Raw genomic sequence first — 20,314 nt, forward strand, 5'->3', positions numbered from 1 at the left:
TAATAAACTAGTTATGCCCCAGATACATGCTAGGTGCTAGGGGTGTATTCACCTGGGAAGAAGACAGAGAAATCCCTGAACACATGAAGCTTACAGTCTGGTTAGGAATATAGAAAACCAATGAGTAAAACAAGTAAATATAAAATGAAAGTAGGTGCTATAACAGATAACTTGAGAGGAAAACTTTTAGATGGAACAGTTAAGGAGAGTTTACCTCTAGAGATGACTTTTAACCTAAAACTTGAAGAAGAAGAAGAAGAAGGAGGCCATACGGAACCAATGTGGGGACAGAAGAAGAGAAAAATACTGAAAACGACACAATATTCCACTTGGAAGAAACAGTGAGATTAAGAGCTCTGGGGTAAAAAGCATTTCAGAGAGTCCTAGAAGTAATGGAATGTCAAAGTGAATGGAGCATGTGAGAGAGAGGAAGTCAGGTATTGGGTGAGGTCGAGGAACACAGGCAGGACCCCAAACATGCAGGGTCTTGTTGGCAATGACAAGGAGTCTGGATTTTATTTTTAGAGTACAAGTAAGCCACTGAAGAACCTTCAAACAGAGAAGTGATTTGATTTAATAAGTTTTTTAAAAACACCCTGGCCATAGTGACTACAATGTTGAGAAGCAGGCAAGAGAGAACTACCACAGCCCAAATTAAAAATGATGGAAGCAACCAGGTGTGGTGGCTCACATGTGTAATCCCAGCACTTTGGGAAGCCGAGGCGGCTGGATTACCCAAAGTCAGGAGTTTGAGACCAGTCTGGCCCACACGGCAAAACCCTGTCTCTACTAAAAATACAGAATTAGCCGGTTGTTGTGGTGTCTGCCTGTAATCCCAGCTACTCGGGAGGCTGAGGCAGGATAATCGCTTGAACCTGGGAGTCGGAGGTTGCAGCGAGCCAAGATCATTCCATTGCACTCCAGCCTGGGCAACAAGAGTGAAACTCCAACTCACACACACACAAAAAAAAAAAGAGAGAGAGAGAGAAAGAAAATTGGTGACTGAGATAGGAGAAACACCAACAACTTACTCTTTTTGAAGCAGACACAGAAAATTATTTCAAGAAGATAGAATGTATTCACTAAAATGCTTAGAACAATGAAAACAAAAAATTGGCTTTGTCAACATGAAGGTTACATGGAGTGACCATCATCTCACATTTTCAGAAACTGTCTCACAGTTTCTGTTTGTACATGTTGTCCCAGAGTCATAACTAACAACATTCTTTATTTTTAAATATTTATTAGTTTAAATGATAAAACTCTCTACTCACAGGTGACATTAACAAAAGCTGTGTCAGTTATGAGAACATGGATACCAGATTGGATTAGATTGAATAATAACAGGTAACAAAATCAAAATCTCATATGTGGCAAACTTTTGACATGTTGGCATTGAAGAGGAACAGAATCAAAGTAATATAAGATCTTGAGAGGTGCTGTGTTGCAGCTGAGAAATTTTAAAGCCTTTTTCCTTTTTTTCTTTTTTTGGAAATGGTCCAGCAGAGAGGAAAAGATGGATAATACAAGAAAATAAAGGTGATCCTGAAGAAGAGAAATCCTTGAAAATGTGAAAAGGGATGGAGTCTAGGGGTTGGCAGAGGGGTTGACTTTGGACAGAATTGGGTCAAGTCCTCCAAGTAGCAAGAGGAATAAACTATTTGTCTTAAAACTTGTCCTTCAGATTTGGGACCATTCTATTCTAAACTTCTCCTAAAAGCAACTTATCATGCCATGAGTAGCCACAGTTTTCAAATGGAAGTCTCCAGCTATGCTGAACTCTTTGGACATTTTTAGAATTATTCTGTTTCTGGTAATTACAGAATCACTATTTCTAGTTATTATTTAGTCAATTATATATAAGAATCATTCTGCATAGTATTATTGCATTGTTTCAAATGATAGTTATGAAAATTTCACAAAGCTTTTTCTAAAAAAAAGAAAACTAGATCATTTCTTCTTAGCCTTTTGGCTATCAAGTGTAAAATAACTAGATCAATTTTTCTTTTAGCTTAAATTTGGGCAAATTTCATTAGCATTGTGTTTTATTGCAGTACCGTGATAATCAGTCATTAATGATTAGTTCTCTTACAAATAAATACACCTGACAGGATTATCTTGGAATTTACATCTCAATGGTTCCTAGAAGTATTCTGCTAGTGAATCTGTGGATAGGGACTTAATGTATTCATTTTTATTGACATGCAGTGATCATTGAGGCTTTAACAATTAAAGCAACCTGCAAGGTCATAACAGAGAGGACACCAAAGCAGCAGATAACCAACAACTATAGAGAATGTCAATTTGGGGAGAGACTGATGTATATAAGCCAAATGATATACAGACCGCATTATTCCATGTGGGCTCTAGTCAATTAATTGTGAAGACCCTTTTGGAAGTGTGCCATACTTCTAATTACAATGCTTTGAAACTTAAGTTTGCTATTGTATTGATTTAACTTGAAGCTTGCTACCGTCACTATGCTGTCATTATATATTTAAAAAGGCCATATAACAAAAAGATATTTGTCTATTCTTTTTGAGATTTGATGTAAACAAAAGTATATTATTCATTGTAACCCTGATAATACACAACTGAAGGAAGCAAATATGGGCTTGATGTTTGATTCTGAAGTCACCTCAATGAACATAGAATGAGAAAGCACATGAAAGCAATTATTATGTATGTCAGGCCTCTGAGCCCAAGCCAAGCCATTGCATCCCCTGTGACTTGCACGTATATGCCTAGATGGCCTGAAGTAACCTACGAATCACAAAAGAAGTGCAAATGCCCTGCCTTCCTTAACTGATGACATTCCACCACAAAAGAAGTGAAAATGGCCGGTCCTTGCCTGAAGAGATGATATTGTCTTGTGAAATTCCTCTCCCTGGCTCATCCTGGCTCAAAAAGCTCCCCCACTGAGCACCTTGTAACCCCCACTCCTGCCTGCCAGAGAACAATCCCCCTTTGACTGGAATTTTCCTTTACCTACCCAAATCCTATAAAACGATCCCACCCTTATCTCCCTTCCCTGACTCTCTTTTCAGACTCAGCCCTGCCTGCACCCAGGTGAAATAAACAGCCATGTTGCTCACACAAAGCCTGTTTGGTGGTCTCTTCACAGGGACGAGCATGACAACGTATACTTCAGAATTCCTTTCCACAAATAACTTTTCATTAATAGAAGAAACTTAAGAAGTAACACTTAATGAAGTAGGATATATTCTTTTCAAACTGGGAAAGGAATTTGATAGTGTTTGTAAAATGACTTGAATTAAGCATTAATTTTCTGAAATAATAATGATTATTCTAAATGTTTCTCAAAAGTGAGTTTATCTCTCATAGCACAACTGACTTTCCAAATTTGAATTTTCTGACATTTTTTGATTCAGTAAACTAATTACACTATGGTGATCTACAAGAAACATTTTAAAGACTTAAATTCAGAGTATCATGTATCTAGCATTTCAAAATGCACTCAACTGGATTGTAATACAAGTTAATAAGAATTAAAATTTATCATTCAATAATTGCCTTCAATATTGCAAGTTTCTCTTAATAAGATAACCATAATCTTTATTTTTATATTTACACTGAAAGATCTCACAGGAAAGTTTTCTAAAAATATGATTAACATAACCATGTTTTATTTTTTAGCAAGGATATTTTTTCATCTCTGTTTTCTCATATGAAATACTAAAATTATAAGCTGTCCACTTCCAGTTTGTTTTCAATATGTTTATGTTAGCATAACAGACTGTTCACCTCTTGGTAAAGATAAGAGAAAAATGAGGCAAGCTAGAATTAAAGCTGAATCAAGTGAATTCTATGCAGCAGAAAGATTTAAGTAGAAATTTTAACTGTAAGTCATTTATACTAGAACTTCTCTTATCAGGTTAAAGTGAAAAAAATCATCAAAAACAAGACATATTTCAGGTAAAATTAAAGGACATGAGTAATTAGTGGATACCTGTTGAAGACTATACCTGTGATATGCTAATCTTTGCTTCCATAAGTTGTTGAGCCTCTAAAGGACATACATTTGTATGGCTCAGTAGATGTCACTAAATTGCCATGATCCAGTTCTTACTAAAAGCATGCAATCGTGGAAAGAAGCCAATTATACTTTATGATCTTGTCTATTTCTAGCCTATATTATCTTGTTTAAAAAGTGCTTTCAAAATATATTTTGAAATTATTTTTTCTGAAAGAATAAGACTCAGGTCTTTGACTTGTGTACACTTTGAATTTTTATATTCTGGATATACGATAAAATACGTGGATACAATAGCTTCCCAGTAATTCCACGTAAATGCAGCTGCTATGTGCTTCTTTTTGTAACATCTGCCCTTTTTGATCAAAATCCAACCAAAAATACTCTCAAAACTCTTGAGGTATAGATGACTTCTAGACTGACATCAGCTGCATAATTTCAGCTGAACTTCCATAGAATAATAAGAAATATCTTTTTCAAAAGAGGAAAAAAACCCAAAACTCTGATGTTAAATGGATGCATCAAGTAAAACCTAAACTATTCTACGCTCCTCTGAGTTGACTAGCAGTGTTAATAATAGTAGTATATTTTATTAGATTAATTTCAGTAATTTTGTAATAGGTAATATGTTTTCAAGTAAAATGATGGGAAATGTCCTACTTTTAAATCTATAATTATTTTAATTTGTCTTTAAAAATAGCCCATAAAGGTGATTGGTAACCAGTTTATCAGAGCACTGTAATAAATTGAATTAAAAATTACAGGCCAGGTGCAGTGGCTCAGGCCTGTAATCCCAGCACTTTGGGAGGCCAAGGTGGGTGGATCACTTGAGGTCAGGAGTTCGAGACCAGCCTGACAAACATGGTGAAACCCTGTCTCTAATAAAATTACAAAAATTAGCTGGGCGTGGTGGCAGGCATCTGTAATCCCAGCTACTCCAGAGGTTGAAGAAGGAGAATTGCTTAAACCACAGAGGTGAAGGTTTCAGTGAGCAGAGGTAGCACCACTGCATTCCAGCCTGGGTGATACAGCAGGATTCTTTTTTGAAACACTGTCTCAAAAAAGAGAAAAAAAAACTTAAACATAGTTAATGTCTATTCTAATTAACTGGCCTATGTAGGTTACATTTTAAAATCCTCTTTTCCCAAGTTAAATGATGAAATTTCACTCCTACTCTATCTTTTGTGTTAAAGGAATATATACCACTTGGAAAGGAAGAGAAAAACAGGTTTATGTTACAGGAACATTTCCTTGGTTGAGTAATTATGTAAAATGAAAATTAATTGTTCATTTTTTATTTTGTTCAAGTTAAAGTAAAATCAGTATTCCATGGTCATGTTTTTCTTGACACTACTGACAGGGGTTAATTAAAAGATTAATGGGATCATGTACACATTTCATTAGAAGCAAATTGTTTATGTTTTGGAAAGTGGCTAAATAGATAATTTTTGTTTGTTTGTTTCCACTTCACTGATTTTCCAGCACTCTGAGCCAAAGGTTCCTGCTCTAATTGACACATGTCCTGTTCTTGGTTTCGTTCTTAATATCTTCCAAATGAAAGGAAAAACTTGGATGCTTGCTTACTATAGTGATAATGTTTCCATTGTCTTTGTTCCAATTGTTACTAAAATTAGTGGTTTCTTTCAGACTGCTCTGTGTTTTGAATGCACAATTTGCTGCATTTTTATAATATTTTCTACCACTCAAACACATAAGAAGGTATATGATGTGATGATAAAACAATTTTTCATTCCTAGGCATTATGCACTAGTACGCTGGGTGAATCCTGGAGTAGTTTAAGTAATAGATAGTAGAAAGAGGCAATTATTTATAACATGTAATCTGACATGGCATGCATTTTGATGAAGTTATAATTAATAGATAAATAGCATATACATCAGTACATACTTTATAAGCAATGCAATAGATCACTTAAAACCAATAATAAAAGAAATATGAGCACTTTGGTTCCAATTCAACTACTAAGTGTTATAAATTGTGTTTACTGATTTTTTGTTTTTATCCTAAAGATTGACAGTTATCATATTTTCCCTTATAGAAATAATTCTCATCTTGTTTATTCCACGTTGTTTTAGCTGATGTACTCTTCCTCATGGATGTAAAGCTAGAAAACCTTTTCCAGCTTCCCTTGTCACAAAGTGTCTCCACCTGACTAATCTCTAGCCAACAGAACGCAGAAAGGGGTGGGATTTGCCACTTCTAGTCCTTCCCCATTAAGCCTTTCACCCTTCCCTCAGCATACTGACTGGTGGAGACTCATGTTCTCAGCAGAATATATGTCAAACACTTCAACTAATACAATTTGAGTAAGGTTAAATAAATGAACTTTTCACAAAGATGTGGTCAGAGAATAGAAAAGTCGCAAAGGATAGTACAGAATGCCAGGACCACAACATAGTTACTCTGACACTACCTCTACATCTAAAGACTAGAGGAAGAGAGAAGTTATCAGAACAGAGTAGAGGGCCATTTGCCAGGAGCAAAGACCTTGACTTCAGGGAGAGAACCAGCCCATGGGACACAACACAAGGTCAAAGGAATACACATTCAGGCTTTACCCTCCTGCCTCTCTATTTTTTTGCTATGAGGAAAGAATCTGTTCCAGACTTTTCTCCTTGGCTTGAAGGTGGCCGTCTTCTGTCTTCATGGTGTCTACCTTCTGTATGGGTCTCTCTCTGTGTCCTAATTTCTTCTTTTTATAAGAACACCAGTTATATTTTGTTAAGGCCCACCCTGATGAATTCATTTTAACATGATTACCTTTGTAATGACTCTGTAGCTATAAGCACATGTTCTGAGCTGCTGAGGGTTAACACTTCAATGCATACATTTTGTGAAAATCCAATTTAATCCATAATAGAGCCCATTAATTTAATCCACACAGGTTAAGTCTCAGAGGACCAGTGCAGAAAGAAACGGGAAACAAGCTGTAGGGCAGATCCGGAGAAGCCCACACACTTAGCGCCTATTGTGTACTATAGATTAGCCCACCCTATTAAGGAAAGTGAGTATTCCTTGGATTATTTATCTGATCTCTTAAATATCCTCCAGTAAGACTCTATTGCATGCGATGTAGTTCACAGTTCTTACTATGGCGTTTGATGACCTGTACAACCTTACTATATTGCATTTTCATACCCGATTCTCATTCCTTCCTACCTAAATGATCTCAAATTATTACCTTCCTCTCTTCTTTTGATACCAGTACTTAGTTAAGGAACACCCTGCTCCTATTATCATCTAACAAATTAATATAATGACATTCAGGCTTTGTATCTGGTTCTATATCACTTGAGAAAACACCTGCCAATGTGTGGATTTCATTGGTACATGTCAGTCTTCTAAAGTGTCACGTCATTTACTGTTTATATAAATTATATGCCCTTTTTCAAAATGCTTTGTAATTTATTGCATGTCTAATGCAATGATTTATTGTATCCTATGCATGTGGATGACTGTACATAAACAAAACTGGTAAATTATTATCTCAAGGATAACTAAAGATGTTCTCATTTGTTCTAGGTTATTTGGCTTTGCAGAGTTTGTAGAATAGGAGCCACCTTCTCCCAAAGAGTCAAACCAATAAATTCTCCATAAGACAGTTTTAGAACTGACAGAGTGTTTGTGAATTACTTACAAATTAGGATTTTGACTAAGAGCTTAAATGTAAGGCAACAAATAAAGGAATTTTTTTAAATTAATGGCAGTATTTTTAATTGGTAGACACTTAGAAAAATCTAAAATCCCATAGTTGAGGAGGTCAGAAAAGCCTAACTTAACTCTATCTTTTAATGCCAAATTCTACCCTTCTTCAAGGACAAGGTAGAAGTTAAGCAGTGACTTTAAATGGAAAAAAAAGAAATAAAAACCCAAAATACACTTGTTATTAAAGGCAAATTCAATTATTATATTAATATAATTATGCTTTAGTATATAATTATAATGTAATATATATTATAGTGTAATATATGCAATGATTATAAGTAGTGTATAGTATATTAATAACTTAATACAATACATATGCATAATTATTATAACTACACCAACAGACATGAATAAAATATAACATCAGGCTCTCATATTTGTGTTTTACAGAAAATACCTGTGCCACTATCTTCAGCTTCTCATCCCCTTCTACCTTAATGTTTTACCTGGCGGTGTTCAATAGTGGAGTGACAAATGCTCACCCACTTGCATTTTGCTTCATGACATACTCTATGCTATTTTTCCGCATTCTAACTTTACTGCTTTATCCCATTTTGACTGTCCCTTTCATTAAACTATGAACACCAGCTATAGTTAATTTCTCACTAAAATAATTTTTAGTATGTGTGCTTTTAATATCTTTATTATGCCAAAGTATATTTCACCTGATTTTAAGCACTCCATATTTTCCTTCCTGCTTTTGTTATTTTAAGCAATCACACATTTCTTTTTTGAAAGGGCCGTCCTGCTCTGCAGAACAGCTTGTCTTTCCTTGTTCTCAAAAATAATGAGCCAGGTTACTTTTTCATAGAGCATATTTGTTCTGCTTTTTCTGAGACAGATCTTCATCATGGGCCTAGCACAATTTTGTTGTCCTTTTTCTTCACAGTTCTATAAGAGTATGTAAGTCAAGACCCTTCTCCTATATTCATTTTCAAGAGGAAAGACTTATTTCAACAATAACAAAAGAAAAGAGGGTAAAATTGGGGTGAATTGTATGCACACCATTTACCTTTACTTATAAGAATATGTTAATGGTCAAAACATTTTAGCTGCAACAATTCGTGAATTATATTCAACTCACAATTCAGGGTTTTGACTTTCTTTCCCCAGGACTATGTTTTAAAGATACAGAAAAATAAAATTAATGGAGCTTCACTCTTGTACTTTATAGATGATAATCATGGAGAAAATATATTTTTATAAATTTTTTATTACTTTAAACACACCAAAAATCTGAGAAGAAATATTTCTGAGTTTAGATTATTTAGATCAGATATAGACAGGATATCAACTAATTTTTGATAAAAATAAAAAGCAATGGTGCAAGCAAACTGAAACCAAATTGTAGTCATATAACATAAAAGAAAGTGATTTTTTGGTTAAGTATTCTTAAAAGTGACATTTTGTAATAAGGATAGTGAAAAATATGTATTCTTGGGATTTAAAACATCGTATACATTTAATGTTTCTTTTAAAGGAGACTGATGTCTTGTCACTTTAACAATACAAACTGTCCGTGTTTAGTAGAAACAATGATCAGGTCAAGGGGCAGGAGATCTGGGTTCTAATCTTGCTCCTTTACTGACTAGCAATGTGATAGAGAAAGTTGTCCAGCTTCTATGAGTCTCAGCTTTCAAACATGCAAAATGACTGCTACGGGCTGAATTGTGTTTCACTCAAAATTAACATGTTGATGTCTCAGCCATCAGTACCTGAGAATGTGACTATATTTATTTGGAAATAGGGTCTTCAAAGAAGTAATAAGCTAAAATGAGGTCATCAGGGTAGGTTTTAATCCAATGCGTCTGGTGATCTTATGACAAGAGGAAATTAGCAGACACATACAAAGGGTAGATGATGTGAAGACACAGGGAGAACACAGCCATCTGCAAGCAAAAGGAGACCTCAAAAAAAATCAAACCTGCTGTCATTTTAATCTCAGAATTGTGAGACTAAATTGCAATTGTGAGATTAAATTGCCTGTAGAATAGTGAGAAAATTAATTACCGTTGTTTGAGCCACCCTCTCTGTGATACTTTGTTATGGCAGCCCAGCAACCTAGTAAAATAGGCATTATAAGTTTTATGATGATTAGATGTAGTTATGTGTGTATAAAGCATATGGTACACGGTAATTGTTTAGTGTGTGTTAATTAATATTGTTGTTTCTTCTGCTAGTATTTTTCCTGGACACATCATTTATAACTCTTATCTTTACCTGATATTGAACATACAGCAGCTCTTTGCTGGTAGAGGGAAAACAGTAATTCAATTCATATTACATTTCCCTAGCATGGTTCATGGGACCTGTAACTTCACACTTTCAGATTTTAGAGTGAAAGCAGCCTTGAGATTGTGCCATTTTCTAGTTATGTCATTATCTCTACTTAATCTCCCTGTCTTTCAGTTTTGCATCTGAAAAATGTGGATAATTATAATTGTTTACAGGAATAAATTCATATATATAATATAATTAGTACTTGATAAAAATTCTTGATGAAGAAACTGTAATTATGATTTTTTTAAAAAATAATTTTTTTTTTACTCTTTTCCAACCATGCCTGAGGCCAGGACAGCTTCTGTGGGTTTTCCCTGTGTCTCTCCATGATACCAACCTGTCATTTTGCTTCATTCAGGAGCCCATCTATGTCTTTCATGATTTGATTCTTACCACCACCCAAGGCTCATGGACTTGCTTCCCTACAGATGATGGTCACCCCTGCCCAGGAAAATTATTACCTCAGCTGAGATGGCATTTTCCAAAGTGTACTGCCCTCAACATTTGTTATTTAGGAGATTAAAATGATGAAGAAAGATATTAAATTTGTGTTATGACACTTTCAAGTATAGTGACACTAAGCATTAAGGAAAAAAAGAAAAAAAAAGATGATTTATTAAATAGCATCTCAGAGTTGTTAAAATGCTCATGTCCATTTTGAGTATTTTGGTTGGGAGGTAGATGTGATGAAAGCTTTCCTCAATTTATTTGATGATACATTATTTTTTGGTCAATTATCTGTAAGAATATATATTCTAGATAATATAATTTGGGTAGTTGTAGCCTAAAGAAGGTAGAACTTCCTTAAAACCTCTCATTTAACTTTTTTCCCAGTCTCTCTTTAGGATTTCTTTTTTTTTTTTTTTTTCCTTTTTATTGGCTTTAAATAGATATTTCCTTTTACTAAATAATCTATTGCCAGAAAATAATTTAATCTACATAACAGCTTATGGCTGTGGTATATGTTGTCAGCATCACTCAAAGAAATAAAAAAGGTGGAAGGGGGCAAGGCACATAACAAAAAAGCATTACATCTGTATTAAAAATTAAAATTTACTAAAATTCAAATGAGAAAAAGGAGAAGTTTACTTATCAGATTGGCAAACTGATTTATTTCAGATGTTCATGAGCATTTGGGGATAGGGTCACCTTCAAACACAGCTTTTGAAAATATTAATAATATACCTTAATTACTCGATCTGGATTGTGGTGGGCCATTTTAATTTCCTTCTTTATGCTTTTCTGGAAGTGCCACATTTTCTACACTGAATATAATTTACTTTGTTCATCAAAATAAATTACCAGTTTAGTTTATGTGTTAACAACTGCCCTATGAGAAAAATATGAGGCTTTTATGGATCTTCTGTAAATCTCCTTATGTGAGTTCATTGGTAATATAATCCCCGCCAGGCGCGGTGACTCACGCCTGTAATCCCAGCACTTTGGGAGACCCAGGCGTGCGGATCACGAGGTCAGGAGATCCAGACCATTCTGTGAATGGTGAAACCCCGTTTCTACTAAAAATACAAAAAATTAGCCAGGTGTGGTGGCGGGCGCCTGTAGTCCCAGCTACTCAGGAGGCTGAGGCAGGAGAATGGCATGAACCCGGGAGGCGGAGCTTGCAGTGAGCCGAGATCGCTCCACTGCACTCCAGCCTGGGAGACAGAGCGAGACTCCGTCTCAAAACAACAACAACAACAACAACAACAACAAATAATAATGATAATGTAATTCCTATAATATTCTTTTCTCAGTACATTTTTTAGAATATATAGAAAAGCTTAACAGATGTTAATTCATACACATGTACATGTTAATACTAATCCGTATAACCTCAATTTTGAAATGACAAGGACAATATTATGAGGAATAGTCTTTGCTACTTAATGAGATTAAGTGGAAAATAAATAATTATCTTACCTGATAAGCAGTGTATAATTTTGCCCGTCGTCCACTCTAATAGCAGTATTAATGCTTTTAAATTTTGCTTCACCAGGACAGTAAAAGTGGTACTGTTGGGGAAAAAAAAGTTTGTCTTCAGTTTTTCAGCATGAAGTTAATACCTTATATTTGCACTGGACTTTATAATTTATCAATATATTTTACATCACTTTGGAGAGACATGAAGTTTGAAACTTAAAGAGAAGTGATAACTGAAGGTTTACAACTAATAAGTCCTATAATTAATATGCACAAATATATGAGTATTATATAGATACAAATACACATGTATATATATGTACACACACACATTCAGATTGTTTTCCAGTATTCTGAGGAACGTGGTTGGGAAAGGCAACATTCTCTACTAGTAGAAAGCACATATTCTTGGAATCTTCCTTACATAACAGCAGTTGAGCAAGGCAAAGAGTGGTTAATACAATCTAGAGGACAATATTAATGTCACAGGAAGGGAAAATTTAGATTGTGAAACCTAATCATTCATTCCAAGCTTTTGGAGATATCAGGGTGTCTGGCATTTGCAGAATTATTGCTAATGGCAATTAAGTGGTGATCTACAGAGGAAAAGTCATGTCTATATCAGGTATGATTAACCAAGCATCCCCAGGAAATCCATGGATGTGCTACAGTGGCTTATTAAGCTTCTTAGCAAGCATGTGCCTACATGTATATTGATTATATCATGTCTATTCTTTCCCAGAGAGGGGTCTTAATGTTTTTATTGTATCTAAAAGTGATCTATAACCCACATGTGTTAAGAAACTCACTTGCATTGTGTTTCATAACATGTGCCCCTAGCTGGCTGTATTTAAGTAGATATACCCAAATACTCTCAGATGTAGTCCAAAGATAAAGATAATGCTATGTATTTTAACTTTTTATGATATTTGGCCATTGCAAAAGACTCCTTTCCTTTATAAGATTATTTATTGTCAGTTGACTTTAAAAACTCCAATAAGAAGCGTTAGGAGAAATTACTGAACACTTGTAAGATTGTAGGTTAAAATATTTTATGAAATAATGTATTACTAAGACTAATGGATAGCCACTGCTTTCCCTATCAAATGAGAAAAAAATTAATTCACAATAGGTTCAATGAAGATATTTAGGAACTATAAAACTAATTAGTGAAGAGAGGTATAGAATTTCTTTCCCTTTGGTTTTATGAAAAAGAAATGATATATACTTACAGGTCTATAATAATTACTGTTATTTACTTAGTTGTAGGAATTTGTCAGTCTCCATTTTAAGAAAATTTAAGGTTATTTGGTCTTCAGTTAGATGATCAGAGTTCAAATCTCAGCTCTGTTACTTAGGAGTTTTGAGACTTCACATGTGTTTTGTGCTAAAATCTATTCATTTGTAAAATGGGGCAATGTAAACTTTTGTGTGGTTTAAATTGGTAAATGAATAAATATTGTGAAGTAAATATTACAAGTGGGCAAATAAGTCAGTCAAAGTAGAACACACAGAATTATACCTGGGACATAATCATATAAGAAGGCTATGAGGGCTAGCTTTTTTTTGGCTCCTTCTCCCAGGCTGGAGTGCCATGGTGCTATATGTATATGTATTATATTACTTCAGAAACTTGGACATTTAAAGAAAATCAAACTAAGAGAATTTGCCTATTTAAATAATAAAGTATAACTCATTCATCCTTTCATGGAAATTCACAACATGTACACTTAAATCACATCATAAAAGAGATGGTAGACCAAATGCAGTTATTATGTTTCATATATTAGAATTACATGAGTTAATTACCTTATTGTACTTAGTTATTGCAATGATGATTAGGATGACTTCGCTAAACCAGGTATTCAGAGCAGGGATATGAGACAATTTGTTAAGGTAGAATGATGTTGGGAAAAGAGTATGCACTTTCAAATGAAAGTTGGTTTCAAAATGTTATTAGCTTCGTAATCTTGGACTTTTGAATGGTTCTTTTAACGCTTACCAAGTGCAAAGTCAGCAATCTCAAACTTTTTGATCTCACAGTATCTTTGCATTCATAATAATTATTGAGAACCCCAAGGAGTTTTTGTTAACTGGGTTGTGTCTATCAATATTTACACTGCTAAATATTACAACAGACATTTTTAAGATACAAAAATACATAATAAAATGATACGTTAGCGATTAGAGCAAGGATATCATTGCATGTCATGTAGCCTCTGGAAAACTCCGCTATACACTTATGAGAGTAAAAGTGAATAAGGCAAATAACACCCCTTGCCTACAGAAAACTTATGAAAGCAGGTTTTCTCTTCAGGACCCTCTAAACAAATCTTGGGATTCCTTAGGGATTCCCAGACTATACCTGCTCGTAAGGTTATAAAAATAGTAAAAATTATTATCATTGGGAAATTAAGAAATTGGGAAACTATTCAATAAAGAAGTAGAAGAAAAGTTGAAAATAAGTAGAAAAAAAGACAATGAATGTTAATTCAAATCATGTACTGTTTGAAATATTAATATCTAAATATCTATAAACTGATCTATCTGTATGAGTGTAAATTTTTCTCTGTATATTATATGAGCTCTTAATGACTCTCTCTTGCCTTCTGAATGATATTCTAATTAGGTATATTTTCCACAAAAAACTAGAAACATTTTGAGCAAAATACTCTGACAATTAAATTTTTTAAATTTATAAATATGTGATTAATGAAACTCAGTTAGCTTATTTTTTGAATAAGTTGTTAACTACTTTATATTATTATGAAATCTTTTTTTCTTTTGCTTAAAAAAATACTTTGTTGTTGGTTCATATATATGTAGAAAGAAATTATAAAAGTAGAGGAAGACACATCCTGGCTATCAGTATAAAATATAAAGTTTAAATTTTATTTTGAAAATAACCAATAAAGCACATAATTAGAACAACTTTGCTTTTTTTTTTTTTTTTTTTTTTTTTTTGAGACGGAGTCTCGCTCTGTCGCTCAGGCTGGAGTGCAGTGGCGCGATCTCGGCTCACTACAACTTTGTATTTTTTAAAAAATTAAGTGAACTGAATAACTTACCTTTAAAGTACCATTTTCAATAAACAATTGAATAAAAAATCCATCTACTAAATTTGAGTCTTGTTTGACATAGAGCAGGAGTCCATAGGAGCTGAAGGTCTGAAATTCTAGGGAGATGTTATTTTGTGGATGTAAAACCACATTCTGAAATTCTAGATAGGAATCTCCATAATAGCAAACACAACTGAAATCTGTGGAGTCAGAAAGAAAATACAATTTAGTTTGAAATAAATATTCAATACTTAGATTTCACATTAACATAGCATATGTTTTCTCTAATGGCTCATACATGACTCTTTCCTGCCTCTTTCAAGCCCAGGCACTTATTTCCTTTGGAATAGTCATAGCAGTTGTGTCTTGATTTCTTTGTATTTGATGGCTTCATGATGAAATCTCATTGTCAGGCAAGGAAATCAAGATGATTACTCTTCAACACTGCTTTAACTTACATTTTATGTTTTAAGTTAACAGAAAAGGGCACATTTTCTAAATATGTACTTATTTCTTCTTTATATATGATATTGATACAAAATTATGATTAGTATTGTTAATAATTTGATTTGGGAGGTTTATGAGGGAATGCTAGAGATTGAGAAGCATAGAAATTGTTAACCTTTTGTATTAACACTCTAAGTTATATGAGTTTCTTAACAACTCTCTCTCACCTTCTGAATGATATTCTAATTAGCTGTAGATTTTCAGAAAAAAATGAAGACACTTTGAGCAAAATATTCCACGATTAAATTTCTTACATTTATAAATATGTGATTAACAAAACCAAGTTAGCTTATTTTTGAATAAGTTGTTAACTACTTTATGTTATTATTAAATCATTTTTTTTTTGCTTGATAAATACTGGATTGATTGTTCTTGGCTAATGATTCCTGAAACGATGGATGTGAATATCCCCTTTCTTCCAGTTCCTTTCTTCTTTTGCTATTTTCATGACCTCCCCAACTCAAGCTGTCTTTCTCTTTTAAAACTTTCGAATTACGTATTATTTATAACTACTAGAAAATATTATGTATAAAACCATGTGAGTTTTAGTTTGCTGTCTATCATAGGATAATAATCATTTTTGATTCCGTACTTTAAAACTTCAAGAAATTTTACATCCTATATGTGCTGTCTTTATTTTGAATTTTTAATGAACTTTTAGAATTACTCATTTTGCTACGTTTTCAAACTTGTAACAATTTCTAAAGAAATAATCAGCTAAGTCTCAAATTAATTTTTTTCACTAGAAAGAAGGAGGTTCAAAATACTGCCAGGAAACATTTGCACTTCATAGACATAAAAGCATGTGTATATGTGTGTGTGTTTGTGTGTGTGTTTAATCAAGGACTGAGTTCATTAGTGAAGGACAGATTAATGACTGAAAAAATAACAATGTCTTTTCAATTTTGACATTCTAATTTTTTCAGTTGTTAAATGATAGGGACATTTTTTTTTCCCCATATAGAGTTTCAATGGTGATGTTAAAAGCATAATACAATAACATTTTAAACAACAAGAAATTGTTTAAAAGATTTCTGGCATTTATTTTAACAAATTGAGAATAAAGTCATATATCAGTTTGATTTAAAGTTCAAATTGTGAAAGAGCATAAAATAATTTCAAAAATTAACATTACAACAAGAATATACCGAATATTGACCAAAAAAAAAAAAAAAAAAAACTATCACACACAAGGGATCAAGGGATCTTCAAAAAGTTCACATAAAATATATATTATTTAAAAACTATGGATGAATTTCACTCATCATAACATGTCTGAACAGAATCTATTTTGAGTTACTAAGAAGGATAAGATATCTGTTTAAAAGTAGCCCCTATCAGAACAACATGAATTCTGCTAAAATTGAAGCAAGAACAAATATCAAATTTATGATGAAGCTTGGGTGGAAGAATGGTAAACTCACTGATGCTTTACAAAAATTTATGTGGACAATGCCCCAAAGAAATTCACAGTTTACAAGTGAAAAATTGTTTTAAGAAGGGACAAGACTATCTTGAAGATGAAATCCTTAGTGGCTGGCCATCCATATCAATTTTCAAGGTAAAAATTAATCATAATCATGCCCTAATTGAAGAGGACCAATAATTAACAGTAAAAACAATAGTCAACAGCATTGACATCTCAACTGATTCAGGTTACACGACTCTGAATGCAAAATTAAAGTTGAGCAAACTTTCCACTCAATGGGTGTCAAAACTGTTGTGCCCAGATCAGCTGTAGACAAGAACAGAGTTTTCAATTGAAATTTTAAACAAATAAGAATAATATCTTGAAGTATGTCTTTGAAGAGTTGTAACAGGAGATGAAACATGGCTCCACTAGTATGATATTGAAGACAAAATACAATCAAAGGAATGGCTATCAAGAGGTGAAAGTAGTCCAGTCAGAGCAAAAGTGGACGAGTTAAGATCAAACATTATTGATATGGTTTGGCTCTGTGTCCCCACCCAAATCTCATTTTGCAGCTCCCACAATTCCCATATGTTGTGGGAGGGACTCAGTGGGATATGATTGCATCACAGAGAGGGTTTTTCCTGTTCTGTTCTTGCAAGAGTGAATGGGTCTCATGAGATATGATGATTTCAAAAACAGGAGTTGCCCTGCACAAGCTATCTCTGCCTGCTGCCATCCATGTAAGACGCGACTTGCTTCTCCTTTCCTTCCAACATGATTATGAAAAGATATCTGAGAATGTGGAATCGACTTTGGAACTGGGTAACCAGGCAGAGGTTGGAGCAGTTTGGAGGGCTCAGAAGAAGACAGGAAAATGTGGGAAAGTTTGGAACTCCCTAGAGTCTTTTTGAATGGCTTTGACCAAATATGGACAATGAAACCTGGGCTGAGGTGGTCTAAGATGGAGATGAGGAATTTGTTGGGAACTGGAGCAAAGGTGACTCTTGTTATGTTTTAGAAAAGAGACTGGAGGTATTTTGCCCCTGCCCCAGAGACTGTAGAACTTTGTACTTGAGAAACATGATTTAGGATATCTGGCAGAAGAAATTTCTAAGAAACAAAACATTCAAGAGGTGAATTGTGTGCTATTAAAATAATTCAGTTTTATAAGGAAAGCAGAGTATAAAAGCAGAGTATAAAAGTATAAAAGAAAATTTGCACCCTGACAATGCAATAGAAAAGAAATTTTTCTGAGGATAAATTAAAGCCTGCCGCTGATCTTTGCATAAGTAATGAGAAGCTGAATGTTAATCCCCCAAGATAACGGGGAAAATATCTCCAAGGGATGTCAGAGGTCTTCATGGCAGCCCCTCTCATTACAGGCCTTGAGCCCTAGAAGGAAAATGTGGTTTGGTGGGCCAGGCTAAGGTTCTGTCTGCTGCGTGCAGTCTAGGGATTTGATGCCCTATGTTCCAGCTGTTCCAGCCATGACTGAAAGGGGCCAAGGTACAGCTTGAGCCGTTGCTTCAGAGGGTGGAAACCCCAAGCCTTGGAAGCTTCCATGTGGTGTTGAGCCTGCAGGCTCACAGAAGTCAATAATTGAGGTTTGGGAACCCTCCCCTAGATTTCAGAAGATATATGGAAATATCTGGATGCCCAGGCAGAAGTTTGCTGTAGGGGCAAGGTCCTCATGGAGAACATCTGCTAGGACAGTGCAGAAGGGAAATGTGGGGTGGGAGCCCCAACACAGAGTCCCTACTGGGGCACCGCCTAGTGGAGCTGTAAGAAGAAGGCAACCATTCTCCAGACCTCAGAATGGTAGATCCACTGACAGCTTGCACTGTGCACCTGGAAAAGCCACAGACACTCAACACCAGCCCATGAAGGCAGCCAGGAGGGAGGCTGTACCCTGCAAAACCACAGTGGTGGAGCCACCCAAGACAATGGAAACCCACATCTTACACCAGCGTGACTTGGATATGAGACATGGAGTCAAAGGAGATCATTTTAGAGCTTTAAGATTTGACTGCCCTGCTGGATTTCGGACTTGCATGGGACTTGTAGCCACTTGGTTTTGGCCAATTTTTCCCATTTGGAATGGCTGTATTTACCCAATGCCTGCCCCATTGTATCCAGGAAGTAACTAACTTGCTTTTGCTTTTACAGGCTCATAGTAGGGAGGGACTTGCCTTGTCTCAAATGAGTCTTTGGACTGTGGACTTTTGAGTTAATGCTCAAATGAGTTGAGACTTTGGAAACTATTGGGAAGGCACAGTTGGTTCTGAAATGTGAAGATATGAGTTTTGGGAGGGGCCAGGTGTGAAATGAGAAGATTTGGCTCTGTGTCCTCACCCAAATCTCATCTTGTAGCTCCCATAATTCCCACATGTTGTAGGAGGGACCTGGTGAGAGATGATTGAATTTGGGGGCAAGTCTTTTCCGTGCTGTTCTTGTGATTATGAATGGGTCTTCCAAGATCTGATGGTTTTAAAAACGAGAGTTTCTCTGCACAATCTCTCTCTTGGCCTGCTGCCATCTACGTAATATGTGACTTGCTCCTCCTTGTCTTCTGCCATGATTGTGAATCCTCCCCAGCCATGTGGAACTGTAAGTCCAATAAAACTCTTTCTTTTGTAAACTGCCCAGTCTCAGTTATGACCTTATCAGTAGCATGAAAATGGACTAATAGAGTCATTAAAAAAGATTTCTGGGGGATGCTCAAGACATTTTTCTTTTTGACTTCTGGAGGGCCAAAGAAGGATAACATATTCCTATTATTACAGTGTTTTAAGAAAGTTAGTCAAAGCTCTAGCAGAAAAATGCCCAGGAAAGCTTCACCAGAGAGTACTACTCCACCATGACAATGCTCCTGCTTATTCCTCTCATAATATTATGGGTAATTTGTGAGATTTTCAGGAGAAAATCATTAGGCATTTACCTTATAGTTCTGATTTGCCTCTTTCTGACTTCTTTTTTTTTTTTTTTAATCTTTATTTTCCTTCAGTTAATAATGTAAAAAGCCTGCACTGACATGGGTAAAGTCCCAGGACACTCATTTCCTTAGAGATGGACTAAATGGCTGGTATCATTGCTTGTAAAAGTGTGTCGACTTTGATGAGGTTTATGTTGAGAAATAAAGCTTATTTTTAAAATTTTTATCTAATATCATTTTTCACAACATTTTGAAGTCTTTTCATATTAATTTATAGCTTTTAGGAAGAAATATATTACCTAACTGACAACAACAAACTCAAAAACTCCTTAATATTATTAAGATATGTATTTTATAGACTAATTTTTAAAAAATTCAGTAGCTTTTTCATTGTGTGACTAATTATCTGTATGGAAACTCATATATGCACTCAATTGTAAAGTACTTGAGAGTATGTTGGGTTTATCATTCTATTCTAGGAA

At 34.7% G+C, this 20,314-nt stretch overlaps 1 protein-coding gene across 2 annotated transcripts in view; it reads right to left on the reverse strand.

Moving 5' to 3' along the window:
• EYS (eyes shut homolog) overlaps positions 1-20,314 on the reverse strand; it is a 2,089,174-nt gene that overhangs the window by 705,792 nt on the left and 1,363,068 nt on the right. For both annotated transcript variants that reach the window (XM_033217548.1, XM_033217547.1), the window contains 2 exons: positions 14,989-15,179; positions 11,921-12,012 (listed from right to left, as the gene is read on the reverse strand). In XM_033217548.1, the coding sequence (XP_033073439.1) occupies positions 11,921-12,012; positions 14,989-15,179 (283 nt within the window). The remainder of the gene's footprint in view (positions 1-11,920; positions 12,013-14,988; positions 15,180-20,314) is intronic.

This window comes from Trachypithecus francoisi, unplaced genomic scaffold (assembly GCF_009764315.1).
Source record: "Trachypithecus francoisi isolate TF-2019V2 unplaced genomic scaffold, Tfra_2.0 Lachesis_group10, whole genome shotgun sequence".
Lineage (NCBI taxonomy): Eukaryota > Metazoa > Chordata > Mammalia > Primates > Cercopithecidae > Trachypithecus > Trachypithecus francoisi.